This window comes from Suncus etruscus, chromosome 7, assembly GCF_024139225.1.
Source record: "Suncus etruscus isolate mSunEtr1 chromosome 7, mSunEtr1.pri.cur, whole genome shotgun sequence".
Classification (NCBI taxonomy): domain Eukaryota; kingdom Metazoa; phylum Chordata; class Mammalia; order Eulipotyphla; family Soricidae; genus Suncus; species Suncus etruscus.
The window spans coordinates 47,132,077-47,148,508 of NC_064854.1; the positions used below are offsets into that span (position 1 = coordinate 47,132,077).

Consider the following 16,432-nt stretch of genomic DNA (forward strand, 5'->3'; position numbering starts at 1 on the left):
TTGAGATGTACATTATGATAGGATTTATATAATACCAGATCAGGCTATATATGCAAATAATTTGGATTTTTAACCTTCACTACAGCACAAGGAAAGTCATAAGCTCATTTATTTTCTCAAAGAAGCAATCATCCAAATTTTTTACACATACATTTATATATCTCCAGATAATTACAAAACCATTTTAAGAATAAGAGCAATGATGAAGCAGACTCAAGTCCTAGTTATATTAATTATTAGAGGTATGATTTAAATCTGCTTTTAGCTTTCGTTTTATCTAAAAATGAAGAAAATGGGGCAGAGTCATAATGTAAGAGGTAAGACATTTGCCTTTCATGCATCCAAATCAGGTTTAAATCCCAGAACTCTCCATTGTTTTCTATACATTGTCAGGTGTCACTACTGAGCAAAGTAAGGAATCCCAAGTACTGTTAGGTGTTAGTCCTAAACTGGAGAAAACACCATATTCTAACTCTCAGCAGCATGGTTTTAACTGGGGAAAAAAAAAAAAAAAAAAAAAAAAAAAAGCAGATCCATTAATGTTTAAAGGCCAATCAACTGAGACAGGTTAAGAAAAAGCTTTATTGGCAGCAAGACGACAGGTTGAGAGATGGCCGACTGTCTCCTTAGTAACCATCTTGATTACATAGTTAAAAGAAGTGGTTCTTCCATAAGGAAAGACTTTATCCTACTCTCCATCCTAGGATCTGCGCAAAAACCATGATCACTAATTACAGAAGAATGACTGCAAACTGTGACTAAGCAGAACTTCTGGAACCATAAAGAAAGAGTCATCCTAGACTTCGTCCTATGACCTGTGCAAATACCAGAATTTCTAATTACAGGGACTGATTTTGACAACTACACTGAGCAGAACGTTTCTTGGCACCATAAAAAGACCTTGGGGTTTGACAATGAGCATGACCGGAGCCTATAGTTGTTTCCATGACAGTATGCTTCAAGGGTGAATAAATCCTGTATCTCTTAAGCCAAGGGAATTCCCTTTCTAATTTCCCCAACATTTATTGTGCCTATGCAAAAAAGAAACCTTGCCATACCAGCCCCCACCCCCTTCCTTTTCTTTTCTTCCTCTTGATGTTGTTGCTTTATTGATGTTCGGTTTTTTTTTAGTTGTGTTTTTGTCATTGCTTTTTTTTTTTCTTCTTTTAAATTTATATTTATAGCTTCCAGACGGGCTCCTTTCAGCTTTTTTTTTTCTCCAACAGAACCACAGAAGTTGAATTAACTTGTACTGCCTCAAAAATTGAGGGAAAAAAGTATATAGCAGGGGTCTCAAACTCAATTTACCTAGGGGCTGTAGGAGGCAAAGTCGGGGTGAGGTAGGGCCGCATAAGGGATTTCACAAAAAAAAAAAGTCCTCAAACGTCATTATTAACAGTTTTAATTATTTCTTCTGAACATGAATAGAACACTGAGTGAAGATCATGAACAGTTCTTCTGAACATGGCATCTTTTGCCTATTCCTTGCTGCCAGAGACTTGACAGTGCTACTTCTCACAAATCTGAACCACATTTGGCTTTAGAGAGGAAGCAATTGAGACCCTCAGTGTGGCTTGAAGATGATCATCATTAAGTCTAGACCTGTACTTCGACTTATTGAAGTTCAATGTGGAGAATAATAACTTTTCACACAAATATGTGCTCCCAAAAAAGGCACATGGTGCGCTTGAACATTTGGGAAATCTCAGGGAAGCTGGGGGAAATTCTCTCAAAAATTGCCCATGCATGTCTGCTTTTCCACTAATCTCCCTGAACTTGGCTTTGAGATCAGAGTTGCATTGCAGGTCAATGAGCTCCATTTGAAGCACAAGAGGGGCACCTTGCACATCAAAGGAAAAGGGGTCCACAAAAATTTGGAAAGTGGCTGTGTGCTTTTTGAAGTCTGCAAATCTGTGATCAAATTCCTTCTCTAGCTTAAAAATAGCATCAACATATTTCTCACTACTGAATGGTATGCCTGCATTCACATGCTGGGAAATGGCAAAGGTTTGTCTGAGAGAGCTGGGATTTCCATGACACAAGTTTTGTGGAGAATGCTCTCTCTCATGTTGTTATAGGCAGCACTGATAAGCTGCCCCGGGCCTTGCAACATCTTGTTTAGTACATTCAGCTTATGTGTGATGTCAACAAGAAAAACTAAGTCCATGAGCCATTTGTGATCACTCAACTCAGAAACAGCATTCCTATCCTTCTCCATGAAGGCTTCACTTCTCTCAACTCAAAAAATCTTTTCAGGACATTTCCCCTGCTGAGCCAACGTACCTTGGTGAAATAGAGCACATCTCCATGTTCTGACTCCATTTCCTTTAAAAAAGCACGGAAACTCCTGTGCTTTAAGTCCCTGGATCTGATTTGGTTGATGCATTTCACAACAACAGACATCACATTGTCACACGGCAGGCATTTACTGCAAAGGGCCTGCTGATGGATAATGCAGTGAAGAGCAATAGCCTTTTCTACACCCTCCTCTTCAAGTTTTTTTTGAACAAGTGCCACCAGTCCATTTTTCCTCCCTGTCATCGATGGCACTCCATCGGTTATTATTCCAACAAACCTCTTCCATGGCAAACCTGCATTCTCAATGGCATCACACAGATGCCAAAATATCTCATTAGCGGTGGTCTGGCCATGCATTGGAATTATTGTGAGCAGCTCTTCTGTCAATTCAAAATTGCAACCAACACCACGGACATAAATTGTGAACTGCGCAGTGTCTGTTATATCTGTGCCCTCGTCAAGAGCAACTGAGTATGCATCAAAACATTTGGCTTTCTCACACAGTTGATGATAAATGTCACTTGACATGTCAGAAATGCGCTCTGCCACAGTGTTGGCAGAAAGGCTGATTTTGCTAAACTGACCTTTCTTTTCCGGACAGATAATACTTGCAGCCTGTAACATGCATTTTTTTTTAAGCAAACTCTCCTTCTGTGAATGGTTTCCCTGCCTTAGCAATCATCTCATTGATCATGTAACTAGCTTCGACTGATGCAACATTCTCTTTGGTTGCTTTCTTGAAGAAATCTTGTAGCCTCATTAGACATGCTTTAAGACTGGCAACCCGCTTGGCTCTCTCATTTCCTTGATATTTTGCACATTCCTCAGCATGTTTAGTTGATAATGGCGTTTCAAGTTGTATTCCTTGTGCACTGCAACTTTCTCTGAGCAAATAAGACATGTGGGGATGTCCCTGTGCTCAACAAAGAAATACTGCATCTCCCACTTTTCCTGAAATTTTCTGTGCTCGTCATCAATCTTTCTTTTCACTGCAGGCTTTGATGAAGTCATGATGAAGGTATGACAAAATCTAATTCTGTAATAAACTTCTCTCCCTCTCTCCCTTCTCTCCCTTAGGCCTCCAATAATGCAAGGGACAGCGGGCAGGAGCAGTGGAAATGACGTCTGTGCTAGGCGCAAAGTATTCACGATTATTTACTTACGGAACATTTGCAATAAAAAAATTGTATTAGTAAGAAAAAAAATCGCAAAAAATTGCATTAAACATTTGCATATCGAACTGCTCGGGGTATGCAAATGTTTAATGCGATTTTTTCTTACTAATGCGATTTTTATTGCGATTATTTGGTAAGCAAATAATTGCGAGAATACTGCGATATTTGAAGGCCGGCTGCGGGCCACAAAATGTTGTATGGAGGGCCAGAAACGGCCCGTGGGCTGCGAGTTTGAGACCCCTGGTATATGGTATCAGGAGCAAACAATTGCATAAACATTGAGTGGAAATAAAAATTGAGCAGACCTAAACACCAAACCCAAGGTCAACAACAATAGAATCAATAACCCAATTTAAAACAAGTTATTACAGAGGGGACCTGTTACACTGGCAGTCCAGGGGGCAGGAGAAGTGGTATGTGATGCATGCTGGAAACAGGGGTGGAGGCAGGCCAACAGTGGTGGTGGGAGTGGCCCTAATTCACTGTCACTATGTACCTTAAATATCACTGTAAAAGACTTGTAAATCCAGTCACAATAAAAAATATTAAAAAAAAAAAAAGAAGTGGTTCTTAGCAAAAAAGAGAACAGGGAAGCATAGAGCATTTTTTTTTTTAAAGAAAAGGTGGGTTGCAGAATTGTGGGCACTAAGTGATCAATAAGGCCCTACAGTGGGCTGGTCCCCTGAGGCAGACATTACCTGATCCACAACCTAAATCAAAGGTTTCTAAGTGAAGGGCTAACTTGTCCTTAAGCATAGGCTTTTGGGGGAAGGACAAGATAAGAACAATTTTACCTACTCAGATGAACTTGCTAGTTTTATGTTGAATTAGCTCTTAATTTCTTTTGGGACAATTTCATGCCTATGTGTTTGAAAAGTTTTTAAACACACCATACAAACTTGAGTTAAAAAGGAACATACATACAATCACTGGACAGAGTAAATCAACCAAGCAGCAAAGTTAAAGCAATTTTCTAACCACTGAAACTTTTAGCTAGAGCCTCTTACTCAGTTTTGGAATTATTGGGTAGCTGTTGCCTTTAAATTAAAATAAAGTTTAAGTGGCACAGCTATACAGCACACATTTACTATGCCATACTATACTTAGAAGCAACTAACATGATATACAAAATGGAAAAGTAGAAACATCACACTAATATCAAATATTAAAACTTTTTTCTTTTGTATTAGTTAAAGGTTCTTGAACAGCTTAGGAATGAAGGCATATTTACTATAGGGTGAGTTTATGATTTAAAAGCATAGATCACTTCAACTGTGATAATGTGATCAGCCTAAAGCAGCCAGCCCATCATAGCTTAGAGTCTGGTCAGATACTGATTGATTACCTTGCAACAAGAATGGAAATTACAACAAATAAAATACATATCAAAAACAGAGATGGTTCGGTTTCAGTGCTTCCTGTCATTCTCATTTTAATGGAAGGTAATCAGTAATAAAAAGGTCTGAGTAAACAAAAACATTATTTGTACACTAATACTTTCAGAACTGATAATTATGTACCTGCAAGCTTACAAAGAAAAAAATATTAAAATTGCTTCAGGGAATAAGTTTTTTCAAGTTCCATGTTCTCTAGCACATTCTTTTTCCAACCTCAATGACTGTTTTTAATCAAACGATTTAAGAAAGTACATGGTTTCTAATACTGGCCAGTGTGGAATCTATAATATGTATAAAAATGGTTTAAAAAGAATTACTGTCATAAACTTAAAACTCATTTAGAGAAAATTCTTCGGAAAGTTTACCTAGTGTAAACACTCACCTCTGCCATAAACTTCAATTCCTGAATGGAAAACTCCAATTCCGATGGATGAGGTGTATTCGTTCATCCAGTACTAAGAAAATAGAAAAGAATTCAAAATATATATTGATTTACAATCTGGTAAGAAGATATAACTCTCCAAATCTTTCATGGAAAATTTAGGTCTCTCTAATCCATTTCCTGGTATTTTCCCCATAATTTTAAAACTCCAACGACAATGACTCATTTGGTCCTATCTTTTCTTGTATCAACCAACATGAAAAAGGCTTCAAGGATCAAAATGAATGCCTTAAGCTTCTGTGCCAGAATATTATTTAAAGTTTAGAGCATAAGCTACAAATATTAACCTGGTCTAGTTAGAAAATAATTTAATTAAGAGATGATCTGTTAACAGCCTGCTTTCAGGGCAGGACTCTCTGCATTGCCTTCTAATCGTGAGGTGAAACTAGAGGACGCACACATCATCCTGACCTCAATGTAGGATATGCACAGAGTCCACGATCTTTAACTACAGAAATCTGACACCAACAATAGCTAATGTGCGAAAAATTTTTTTACTGGGACCACAGAGAAATGACTCAGGGGCTGGACAACCTAGTATGCCTGGAGCCCAGAGCTGGTTGTATGCCAGAAAACTTCGGGGGTAAGGTCTCGTATTTAGGCCAAGGCATTTCCTTTCCACTTCCCCCATATTTTGCTGGGCCTATGCAAACAACAATTGCCACTCTAACACCATTTTTACTGTAATTTTCGAACTCTTATCCTTAAAACAAAACAAAAAAAAGAAGCTAGGGCTTTAATGAGTTCATCAGTGATTCAATAATTTTCAAAAATATACTTGCTACTGAACTTTTTCTTCTTTCCATTCTCTTTCATCTCTATAGTTTTTCTTTTTTTCTATTTTCTAAATAAATTTGCCTTTGTTCTTCCTGAACAAATGTATTATGATCAATTGTGTCAACTATGTGATGTATTTTCTTTAAATAAATTAAAAAAAGAGGTCTCCTGTTAGTAACTTCAAAGCAATATCCCTTTTAGATTTATTTTTCCTTAACTTATATATTTCATTTAATTTTCTAATGAGTATTCTGCAAGCTCTGTGAATAAAAATATTTTACTATTTTTCAAGATAAGACATTTATGGTATATGTCCATTTTTTTTTTATTTTTGGCCACACCCAGTGACGCTCAAGGGTTACTGCTGGCTATGGTCTCAGAAATCACTTCTGGTTTTGGGGACCATATGGGATGCCAGAAAATTGAACCACGATCCATCCTGGGTCAGCTGCATGCAAGGCAAATGTCCTACCGTGACGCAATTGCCCTGGCCCCTATGGTATATATCTTGACTTAGCTCAAATTTTGATAATGATAGAAAATAATCAAGTTAAAACTATTTTATTACCTGCACAAAGAAAAAAGGTATTATCTAAACTGGTTTTTAGAAACAAATGAGATTTGTACAGATAGAAAATTTGGAGGTGGGTTGGAATAGAGAGAAATGGGAAAAAAATATCAGAGGTGATGTATCTAGATAGTATGGTATAAAATTTTTGAACAAATGACAAGAAAAGCAGTGACAAGTGTAGAATAGGACCAGAGATAGTATAGGGATTAGGGCACTTGACTTGCATTTTGTCAACCCTGGTTGGAAACTCAGGCACCACACAGGGTGCCCCAAGTACCACCAGGGGTCAGTCCTGCGCACACAGGGAAGAATGGTTTTCAACTGTGGCTGGGTGTGCCCTTAAATCAAAAACAGAAAAAGTATAGATGGGGAGAGTAATTCCATGGTACCGGTAAACCTTTAACAGTGTTACAAACTACCAGATTTCTCCTGGATTAAAACATAATTTGTCTTAAAACTTTTTTGTTGTGGTGGTAGTGATGGGAACAGGGTTTGGTCACACCCAGTGGTACTCAACTTTTTCTGTTCTGTGCTGGGGAATGACTACTGGCATTGCTTGGAGGACTGTATGCGGTGCTGGAGATTTGAACCCAGGCCAGTCACATGCAAGGTAAGCACCTTACCTCTTGTATTGTCTTTAATTTTTTAGGTTTATTCAATTCTTAACCTTGTTCCAGACCCCTAGCCAGTTTCTTCCATATCTGAGAAAATGCACACCCTCATAAATTGCTAGAGGAAGCATAGGGGTAACTTGAGTTTTTTCCTCCTAAAAATGCATCTGGAAGAAAAATTAAGTAGCACATAAAATTTATGGAAAAGGATGAGACTTTCTCATCTAGATATCAAAATAGATATTAGAAGAATATGGTGCTGTAGCAAGGTCTTTATATAGTTTTAAAAAAATCTCATATAAGGTGGTATTTAAAATTAATTATAGGGTTGGAGATATAGTATAGGGATTAAGACATAGCTAATTCTGGTTCAATCCCATGAGCACTGGAGGTAGAGACCCCCACACCTAGGTATGTGCCCAAGTATTATATGGTCCTTTGGTCACTGCCCAGAACCCCTAAGCATGGAGCCCTTGATAACTGCCAGGTATGGTCCTGTACCAAACATTGGTTTTAAATAAATAAAAGATAAAGAATTACAAAAAATTTAATTGTTTATGCATAAAAATACATTTAATAGGGGTTGGAGAGATAGCACAGTGGTAGGGCGTTTGCCTTAAGACGCAGAAGGGGGCCCGGAGAGATAGCACAGCGGTGTTTGCTTTGCAATAAGCCGATTCAGGACCAAAGGTGGTTGGTTCGAATCCCGGTGTCCCATATGGTCCCCCGTGCCTGCCAGGAGCTATTTCTGAGCAGACAGCCAGGAGTATCCCGTGAGCACCGCCGGGTGTGGCCCAAAAACCAAAAAAAAAAAAAAACAAAAAAAAAAAACGCAGAAGGACAGTGGTTTGAATCCTGTCATCCCACATATGGTCCCCCGAGCCTGCCAGGGGCAATTTCTGAGCAGAGCCAGGAGTGAGCCCCAAACAAACAAACAAAAAACAAACTACATTTAATAAAGCCAACTTAAGAAAAGTGAAAGCTCAAATTTACAGAGGGAAACAAACAGGTACTCAACATAAAAGCAGTAAGTTTTTATTGTGGAAAAGTATGTAAACGAGATAAAAATAATTAAGCACAGTGAGTAAAAATTAGTAAAGCACATAACAAAATTTAGCATGAAAACATATCCTTTCTATCATACTCTATTTGGATCCAACTTTGGACAGCCAGAATGTGGACGTAAGTAAAGGAAAGGGGAAGGCTGCTTTTTATTTGAGGCCATCAGATACTGGAAGGATTGATGGCGCATTCAGCAAGGCATTCCTCAAAACATTTACTCAAATCTATTTAATTTCAGAGCTTCTGGAGCAAAAGTTTCGGTCAGTGTTAGCCAATGTAGGGGATACCTGGGACTACTAAGGCAATCCAGGAAAATGGCAGTAGTGCAACTTTGGGGTACTTTCTGTTTGCTTAAAAAGATTTCTAAAACTAAATGATATTTTTCTGAAAAAAGAGTGATAGGTCAAGTAAGTTTGGGGACCCTGCATATTATATATAAAAGTTTCATTAGAACAGGTTCTGGTAGATGACTCACTAGCTTAGTGTACTTGGCTAAATAAAGGCCACAAGTTCAAACGCTGGTGCTGCCTGCAAGCACTTAGGTGATCCTGATAGCCCAGCTCTCAAGAATTCTAAGCAAGAACAGACCAAAATGGTTTAGTGGCTTAGCACAAAGTAATGAGCTTCAATTCTTGGTGCTATGAATGGAGGTAATTCTGATCATCCATTCCTATGACTTGGGGTCCTGCTTATAGAGAAAACTTGAAAAAAATGAAACAAAACAAAATAAACCCCTTCCTTAGAACTTCCAGATTAGTAAGCTATCACAGAAGAAACTTGTGCCCAATACACTTGAAATAACAATCTAATTAAACAAAAAGTAGTGATCAACCAATTAATTAACTAATAGGAAATGGAAAAATTCCTGGAAAGAGAGGCTACTAGAAAGACACAAACTACCAGAACTGACTCAAGAAGTAGTAAGAAATCTGAATGGAACTAATGAATGAGAATGCAATCAGCAGTTTAAACATGAAGCATAAAGAAAAGCTTACAAAGTAATTTTGTTGAATTCTACCAAATATTTGTTGCAGAATTTATATTGCTATTTCACAAACACTCCAAAATATTAAAGAAGAATACTTTTCAATTTAAGACCATAATTAACTTGATTTGGGAGACAAAGATGTCACAATCTCTTGAATACAGTCAACATGTCTTAACTAAATACAAGAAAACTAAATCCAGCAACATATAAAAAGTACCAAGTCTGCAGCTGAACCTATAGTACAGTAGTTAAGATTCTTACCTTGCACATGAATGACCAAAAAAAAGTAAAAAGTACCAAGTCTGCAGCTGAACCTATAGTACAGTAGTTAAGATTCTTACCTTGCGCATGAATGACCCCAGTTGAATCCTTAAAATCCCATATGGTTCCACAAGCACAGACATGAATGCTCCCTAAGTGCAGAGCCAGGACTAATCCCTGAACACTGCTGGGTATAGCCCCTGACCAAACAAACAAACAAGCAAACCTGAAAAGACCAAGTGAGATTTATTCCAGGAATGAAAGATAGATTTAATATATGAAAAAGTCAATTAGTAGACCATTTATAAGAAGAATAAAAGAAACACATTAGTCCAAAGACATAGCACAAAGGAATGGAGCTTTATCTTTGCCAAATAAGACCCTACATTTGATTCCAGGTTTCAGAGGTCTGTTTCTCAACTCCCTAATGTCAATGGGCCTGAGCACTGAAACCATCAATCCCACCCCACCCCACCCCACCCCACAACTCTGTCCATCTTTAGACACAGAAAACCTTAACAAAATCCAATACTCTGAGATTAGAAAAAAAAAAAAGAGTAGAGATGGTAAGAACTTGACTTTCATGTTACTGCCCCTGATTTGATCCCTGGCATTATATATGGTTCCCAAATATAGCTAGAAGTGACTTCTGAGACAGAGCAAGGAATAAACCCTGAATACTACCAGGTATAGTCCCTAAATTAAATCCTCCTCCCCAGAAAATTCAATACTCTTTCATAATAAAAGTTCTGAACAAGATAAGAATAGAAGAAAACTTTCTCCTTAATTGCCATCTATGAAATATACAGTTACTATTATATTTATTTATTCATTCATTTATTTTTAATTTTCGGGTCACACCCAGTGGCACTCTGGGGTTACTCCTGGCTCTGTGCTTAGAAATCGATCCTGGCAGGCTCGGGGATCAAATGGGATATGGGAATCAAACCTGGGTCTGTCCTGGGTTGGCTGCGTGCAAGGCAAAAAATGCCCTACCACTGTGCTATCACTCCGGCCCAGTTACTAGTATATTTAAAAGTGGGAGATTTAATGCTTTTCCTCAGAGATCAGAAACAAGAAAGGTGCTCTATGAAGCTTTATACTAGAAATTTTAAAGATTCTAAATAGCACAGGGGAAAAAAATGCAGTCAGATCAGAAAAGATGAAAAAATAACTGTATCTGCAAAATGTCAAGATCTTTTTTCTAGAAAGCCATAAGAAGTGACTAAAACACTCCAAAAAGAAATAAAAGCAGAAAGGTTTCAAGGTACAAGATATTTAATATATAAAAATAATTGTATTTCTGTAAGTCAACAATATAAATAAAAATTAAAAAGTAATTATACTTACAGTAACTATAATAAATTCTATTAAAGAAAATTCTAGTACAGTAAAAGTAATTCTACTGCACCCAAAATATTTAGGATTAAATTTGACAAAAGTACTATGACATATTTTACCTGAAAACTACAAAACATTATCGAAAGAAATTTAAAGATAATGCAAATAAAAACACACAGTGAGAGGAGAGAGAGAAAATGAGAGAGAAGAGATAATAGAGAGTATACAGAGAATTCTTAGAACAAAAATTCTAACTAAAAAAAGGGGCAAAGGGTCTGTCTACATAGGCACTTAGATTCTAAATTAAAATGGCTGCCTGATACCATTCCAAACCTATTCTATGATGATTATATAGATGATTATACTAAAAATGATGATTATACTAAAAATGACAGATGATAAATGACAGACAGATAAGGATCAGATAAATCAATATCCTATTAACATTGCTGACAGGAACTGGAATGAAATCGAGGGGGGAGGGGGAAACAATGGCAGTTTTAGAAAAGTTGGTCATTTTCCAAATATGAAATCCAGAGTTACTACAAAACTCAACAATTTTTACTTGTAAGTACATTTTCAAGAGAATCAAAACTACAGGACCAGGGAAATAGTTCAAATTGTGGTGCACATGTTTGAGTGAAGCCGTAAGTTCAATCCCTTCCACCACATGACCACCATATCTCACCTTGTGCACCACTGCCAGTAGCTCCCATAAAAATTTAAATTAAACAAAACAAAACGAAACAGGTTCCGGAGAGATAGCATGGAGGTAAGGCATTTGCCTTGCATGCAAAATGTTGGTGGTCGAATCCTGGCATCCCATATGGTCCCCTGAGCCTGCCAGGAGCAATTTCTGAGCATAGAGTCAGTAGTAACCCCTCAGCACTACTGGTGTGACCCAAAAACCAAAAACTAAAAAAAAAAACACAACCCAACTTTATCCTTAAAGGTTATATCCTGGCCTCCTCTGCTTGTGTCCTTCTATATTTATCTTCTTTGGCACTCGTTTCTATAATTTAGAGCCAGTGTTTTTGCCCATCTTTAATGATCAGAGTGGGTGGAGAGAGTGAACATGGGGCCACTGGTTGAGGGATGGGGTTACAGGGTGATATGATTACAGACAATTACACTGTATACCTGGAATCTCCTATCAACAACTCTGCAAACCATGTTGTCAAAATAAAAACATTTTTAAATAGCCATATAGTCACAGGAAGTTATATGATTACTGTCCAAATGGTATAATAGTTGCAAAGAGAGAACAACTTTCATAGTCAACTGATGTATTATTATATAATATTACATTTCACTATATATAATGCTATTCTGACATCATTATTATTACTATTGTTGGTTTTGGGATCATAACCAGTGGTACTCCTGTACTCCTGCTCTCAGGGATCTATCCTGGCAGAGCTTGGGTGACTGTATATATAGCTCCACCTCAATATTATTTTTTAATAAAAAAGGAATGAGGTATTGATCCAAACGGCAACATGAAGTTGAAATTATTCTAGGTGAGGAACTATAAAAATATAGTAGGTAGAGTGTTTGTCTTGCACGCAGCCTTCGGATTTGATCCAGGGATCCCCATATGGTCCCCTGAGCATGTTAAGAGTGATCTCTGAGTACAGAGCCAGAAGCCATGAGCATGTGAGGACATGCCCCCCCAAACCAAAACACCCTAAACAAAGCAAAACTTCATGTGTAATGTTATTTTATGTGGAGTAAAAATATCCCAAAAAAACTCAGTTGAATTTCATCTCAAATTTATTCTGTGGAATAAATCTTTTTATAAAACATGACAAAACACTGATATTGTCTAACAGAAAATCTAACATAAACATGCAAATATGAAATTACAGCCAAGAATATGCACTCAGGAAAAATAAATAAAACAGGCTGCTAAATAAAGTTTGACGAGATGTTAAAAAGATGTCTGTTAATTTTTGCTGGTATGTCTTCACCAATTTTGCTATCTAAATAGTGGATGCATGGTGATGGGTGGTGATCTTTACATGACTGAAACCCAAACACAATCATGTATGTAATCAAGGTGTCTAAATAAAAAAAAAATAGTGGATGCCAAAATTTTCAATTATTTTCTTGAGGAGCTGGAAGATGGGAGAAAGAGCTGGAGGCTATGCTTTGCATCTGGGAGAACCACATGAATCCTGAGCATGAGGCTGTACTAAGTAGTCCTTTAGTACCTCTGGATATGGTTCAAAAAACAAAACAAGTTATATATTTGGGTAAAAAGGATGATCCTGTATAATTTCATTCAAAAGTTTTACTCTGTATTAAAATTGGGATAAAGTTACCTTTATTCCTGGAGTTTGGTACAAGTTTAAAAAGCAGAAATACTGGGGGCCGGAGAGATAGCATGGAGGTAGGGCATTTGCCTTGCATGCAGAAGACGTGGTTTGAATCCTGGCATCACATATGGTAACTGAGCTGCCAGGAGCGATTTCTGAGCGCAGAGCCAGGACTAACCCCTGAGCACTGCCGGTGTGACCCAAAAACCAAAAAAAAAAAAAAAAAAAAAAAAAAGGCAGAAATATTCAAGAGACTGATTTAAGAGTAACTGCCTCAAGACAATTGCAGACATAAGGCGACGTGTAATATATACCGGAGCCAAACACCTCGAAGAAAAAGTTTAACTGCACAAAGCAAGCCATACTGTGTGAGGAGAGAGAAATAACAAAGAACACAAGGGGCAAATCTATTAAAAGAGGCTATTCAAGTTTACCTAGTGCTGACAATTTTGTAAGAACTCAGGAGCTATATGAGAAATCTTTTTTTTTATTGGGAAAATGGAGGCATACCTGATGGTACTCAGGGCTCCCACTGCAAGCATGTGTTCCAGTCCTTTGCTCCTTCTGATCCAGAAGAATGAAAATATTTTTATTTGGATTTTAGTTTATAGTTGGACTTAGCTCAAGCGCTAACACCTCAAAGGAAAACTTTTAAATCAGTCAGATGCTACCACAAAGGATTTTTTTTCTCAGACCATAAAACAACAGGAGAGTCCTAAGCATCTCCTTGCCAACAACCACCTATCTAAATTTATACTATCTAAACATATACTGGAGATATGATTTGGTCAGCTGTATTTTCCTGAGGGTCAAGAGTTTCCTCAACAGCACTCTCCAAACAAGTGGAAGCAGATGGGAATATATTAAGCTGAGAAGCTTCAGCATTTCAAAGGAAATAATGCCTAGGATACAAGAGCCACCCACTGAATGGGAGAAATTATTTACCCAATACCCATCAGATAAGGGGCTAATATCTAAGATATACAAGATACTGACAAACTGAACAAGAAAAAATATCTAACCCCATCAAAAATAGGAGAGAAGAAATGAACAACTCAAAGAAGAAATACAAATGGCCAAAAGGCACACGAAAAAAACGCTCCACATCACTAATCATCAGGGAGATGCAAATCAAAACAACAATGAGGTATCATCTCACACCACAGAGATTGGCACACATCACAAAGAACAAGAACAATTGGTGTTGGAGGGGATGTGGAGAGAAAGGAACTCTCATTCACTGCTGGTGGGAATACCGTCTAGTCCAGCCTTATGGAAAACAATATGGAGATTCCTTAAAATAATTGGAAATTGAACTCCCATATGATACAGCTATACCACTCCTAGGGACATACCCTAAGAACACAAAAATACAATTCAAAAATTCCTTCCTCGCACCTATATTCATTGCAGTGCTATTTACAATAGCCCGACTTTGGAAACAACCAAGATGCCCTTCAACAGATGAATGGCTAAAGAAACTGTATTATATATACACAATGGAATATTATACAGTTGTCAGGAGAGATGAAGTCATGAAATTTTCCTATACATGAATGTAAATGGAAACTATTATGCTGAGTGAATTAAGTCAGAGGGAGAGAGATAGACACAGAATAGTCTTACTCATCTATGGGTTTTAAAAAAAATAAGACATTTTTGTAATAATTCTCAGAGACAATAGAGATGAGGGCTGGAAGATCCAGCTCACAATAGGAAGCTCACCACAGAGTGGTGAGTGCAGTTAGAGAAATAGCTACATTGACAACTAACATAACAATGTGAATGAATGAGGGAAGTAGAAAGCCTGTCTCGAATACAGGTGGGGGGTGGGGTAGGTAGGTGGGAGATTTGGGGCATTGGTGATGGGAATGTCGTACTGGTGAAGGGGGGTATTCTTTATATGACTGAAACCCAACTACAATCATGTTTGTAATCAAATTGCATAAATAAAGATATTAAAAAAAGAGTTTCCTTCATTCTAGTTCAGATCACAAGGCCATCTCTTCTATTGTATTTGAATGTCAGAGATTGTTTGAATTTAAAAAAAAGATTCAAATATTACAAAGAACACAAGATGAAACATTTGAACATTTTTAGAAAAAGCACTGAGCAGAGCCTGGAGCCTAACGCCCTAAAACCCAATTTGGTAATTCATCTATCAAAGATATCTTAGAGAGAGATAATGGAGTCAGAACACCTTGGTTCAAATTCTGGCCTTAGTTTACCGCAGAGGATTGCTGTGAGAATTTCATGATTCTTAGAAAAGTACTCACTTGACCCATAGTAAACATAATGTAGCAAACACATTTATGGGTAGTGTGCTCCTTCCTCAATTTTCTTTTGTTTTTACGTACTGGAAAATAGAGTATGCAATGTGTAAATAAAGCAGATCAGTTGATTCTCAGAATTTCGAGACTTAAGCAGTGACTTAATAAATGGAGTAGCAAACAATGGCAGAGTTAATCTGATTCAACTTTAGACTGCACAAGTAATTATTTATATAGTTGAGAGGTAAGATTTGAGTAAAACATTATATATTTAAAAGACAGTTTTAAAAACTGATTACTTGTGGAGGGTGTAGGCAAAGGGCTCTAGAATCACATCTTATTTTGGTGCTAGGACCTTAAAAGTCTTATTCTTCCCAAATCCATGCTTACAGAAAGGAGCAAGGAATGACCTTTGTTATGCTTTATCTCTTCTAATATCAACAAGTACAATGAAGCTTAGAATGCTTGTCACAGCATTTCTAAGTATCAAATCCATAAAGAGGAAACAATTCAATATCTTAAATATACAGTAAATATATATAAATATATATACAATATATTTAAATAAAATAAATAAAAATATATGAATATATTTTTAGCTCACTCTTGCCTTGGTGCCAAATTGGAGCCTAAATATTTCAAATTACAGAAATGAACTGACTATGCTGTATTAGAGTTACATATTAAAATGTGAAATTATTCTTGATAGAGAACTTTCATTAAATTTTAGTCAGTGATTAGCCTTGTCAATGTAATTAATTTTATATTTCTTTTTTTTGTTTTTTTTTGTTTTTGTTTTTGGGCCACACCCGGTGACGCTCAGGGGTTACTCCTGGCTATGCGCTCAGAAGTCGCTCCTGGCTTGGGGGACCATATGGGACGCCGGGGGATCGAACCGTGGTCCGTCCGAGGCTAGCGCAG

The 16,432-nt window shown here is 37.2% G+C and overlaps 1 protein-coding gene across 1 annotated transcript in view; it reads right to left on the reverse strand.

Annotated features, from left to right (window-relative positions):
- DESI2 (desumoylating isopeptidase 2) overlaps window positions 1-16,432 on the reverse strand; it is a 60,675-nt gene that overhangs the window by 13,274 nt on the left and 30,969 nt on the right. The window contains exon 2 of the mRNA XM_049776606.1: window positions 5,253-5,325. Within this exon, the coding sequence (XP_049632563.1) occupies window positions 5,253-5,325 (73 nt within the window). The remainder of the gene's footprint in view (window positions 1-5,252; window positions 5,326-16,432) is intronic.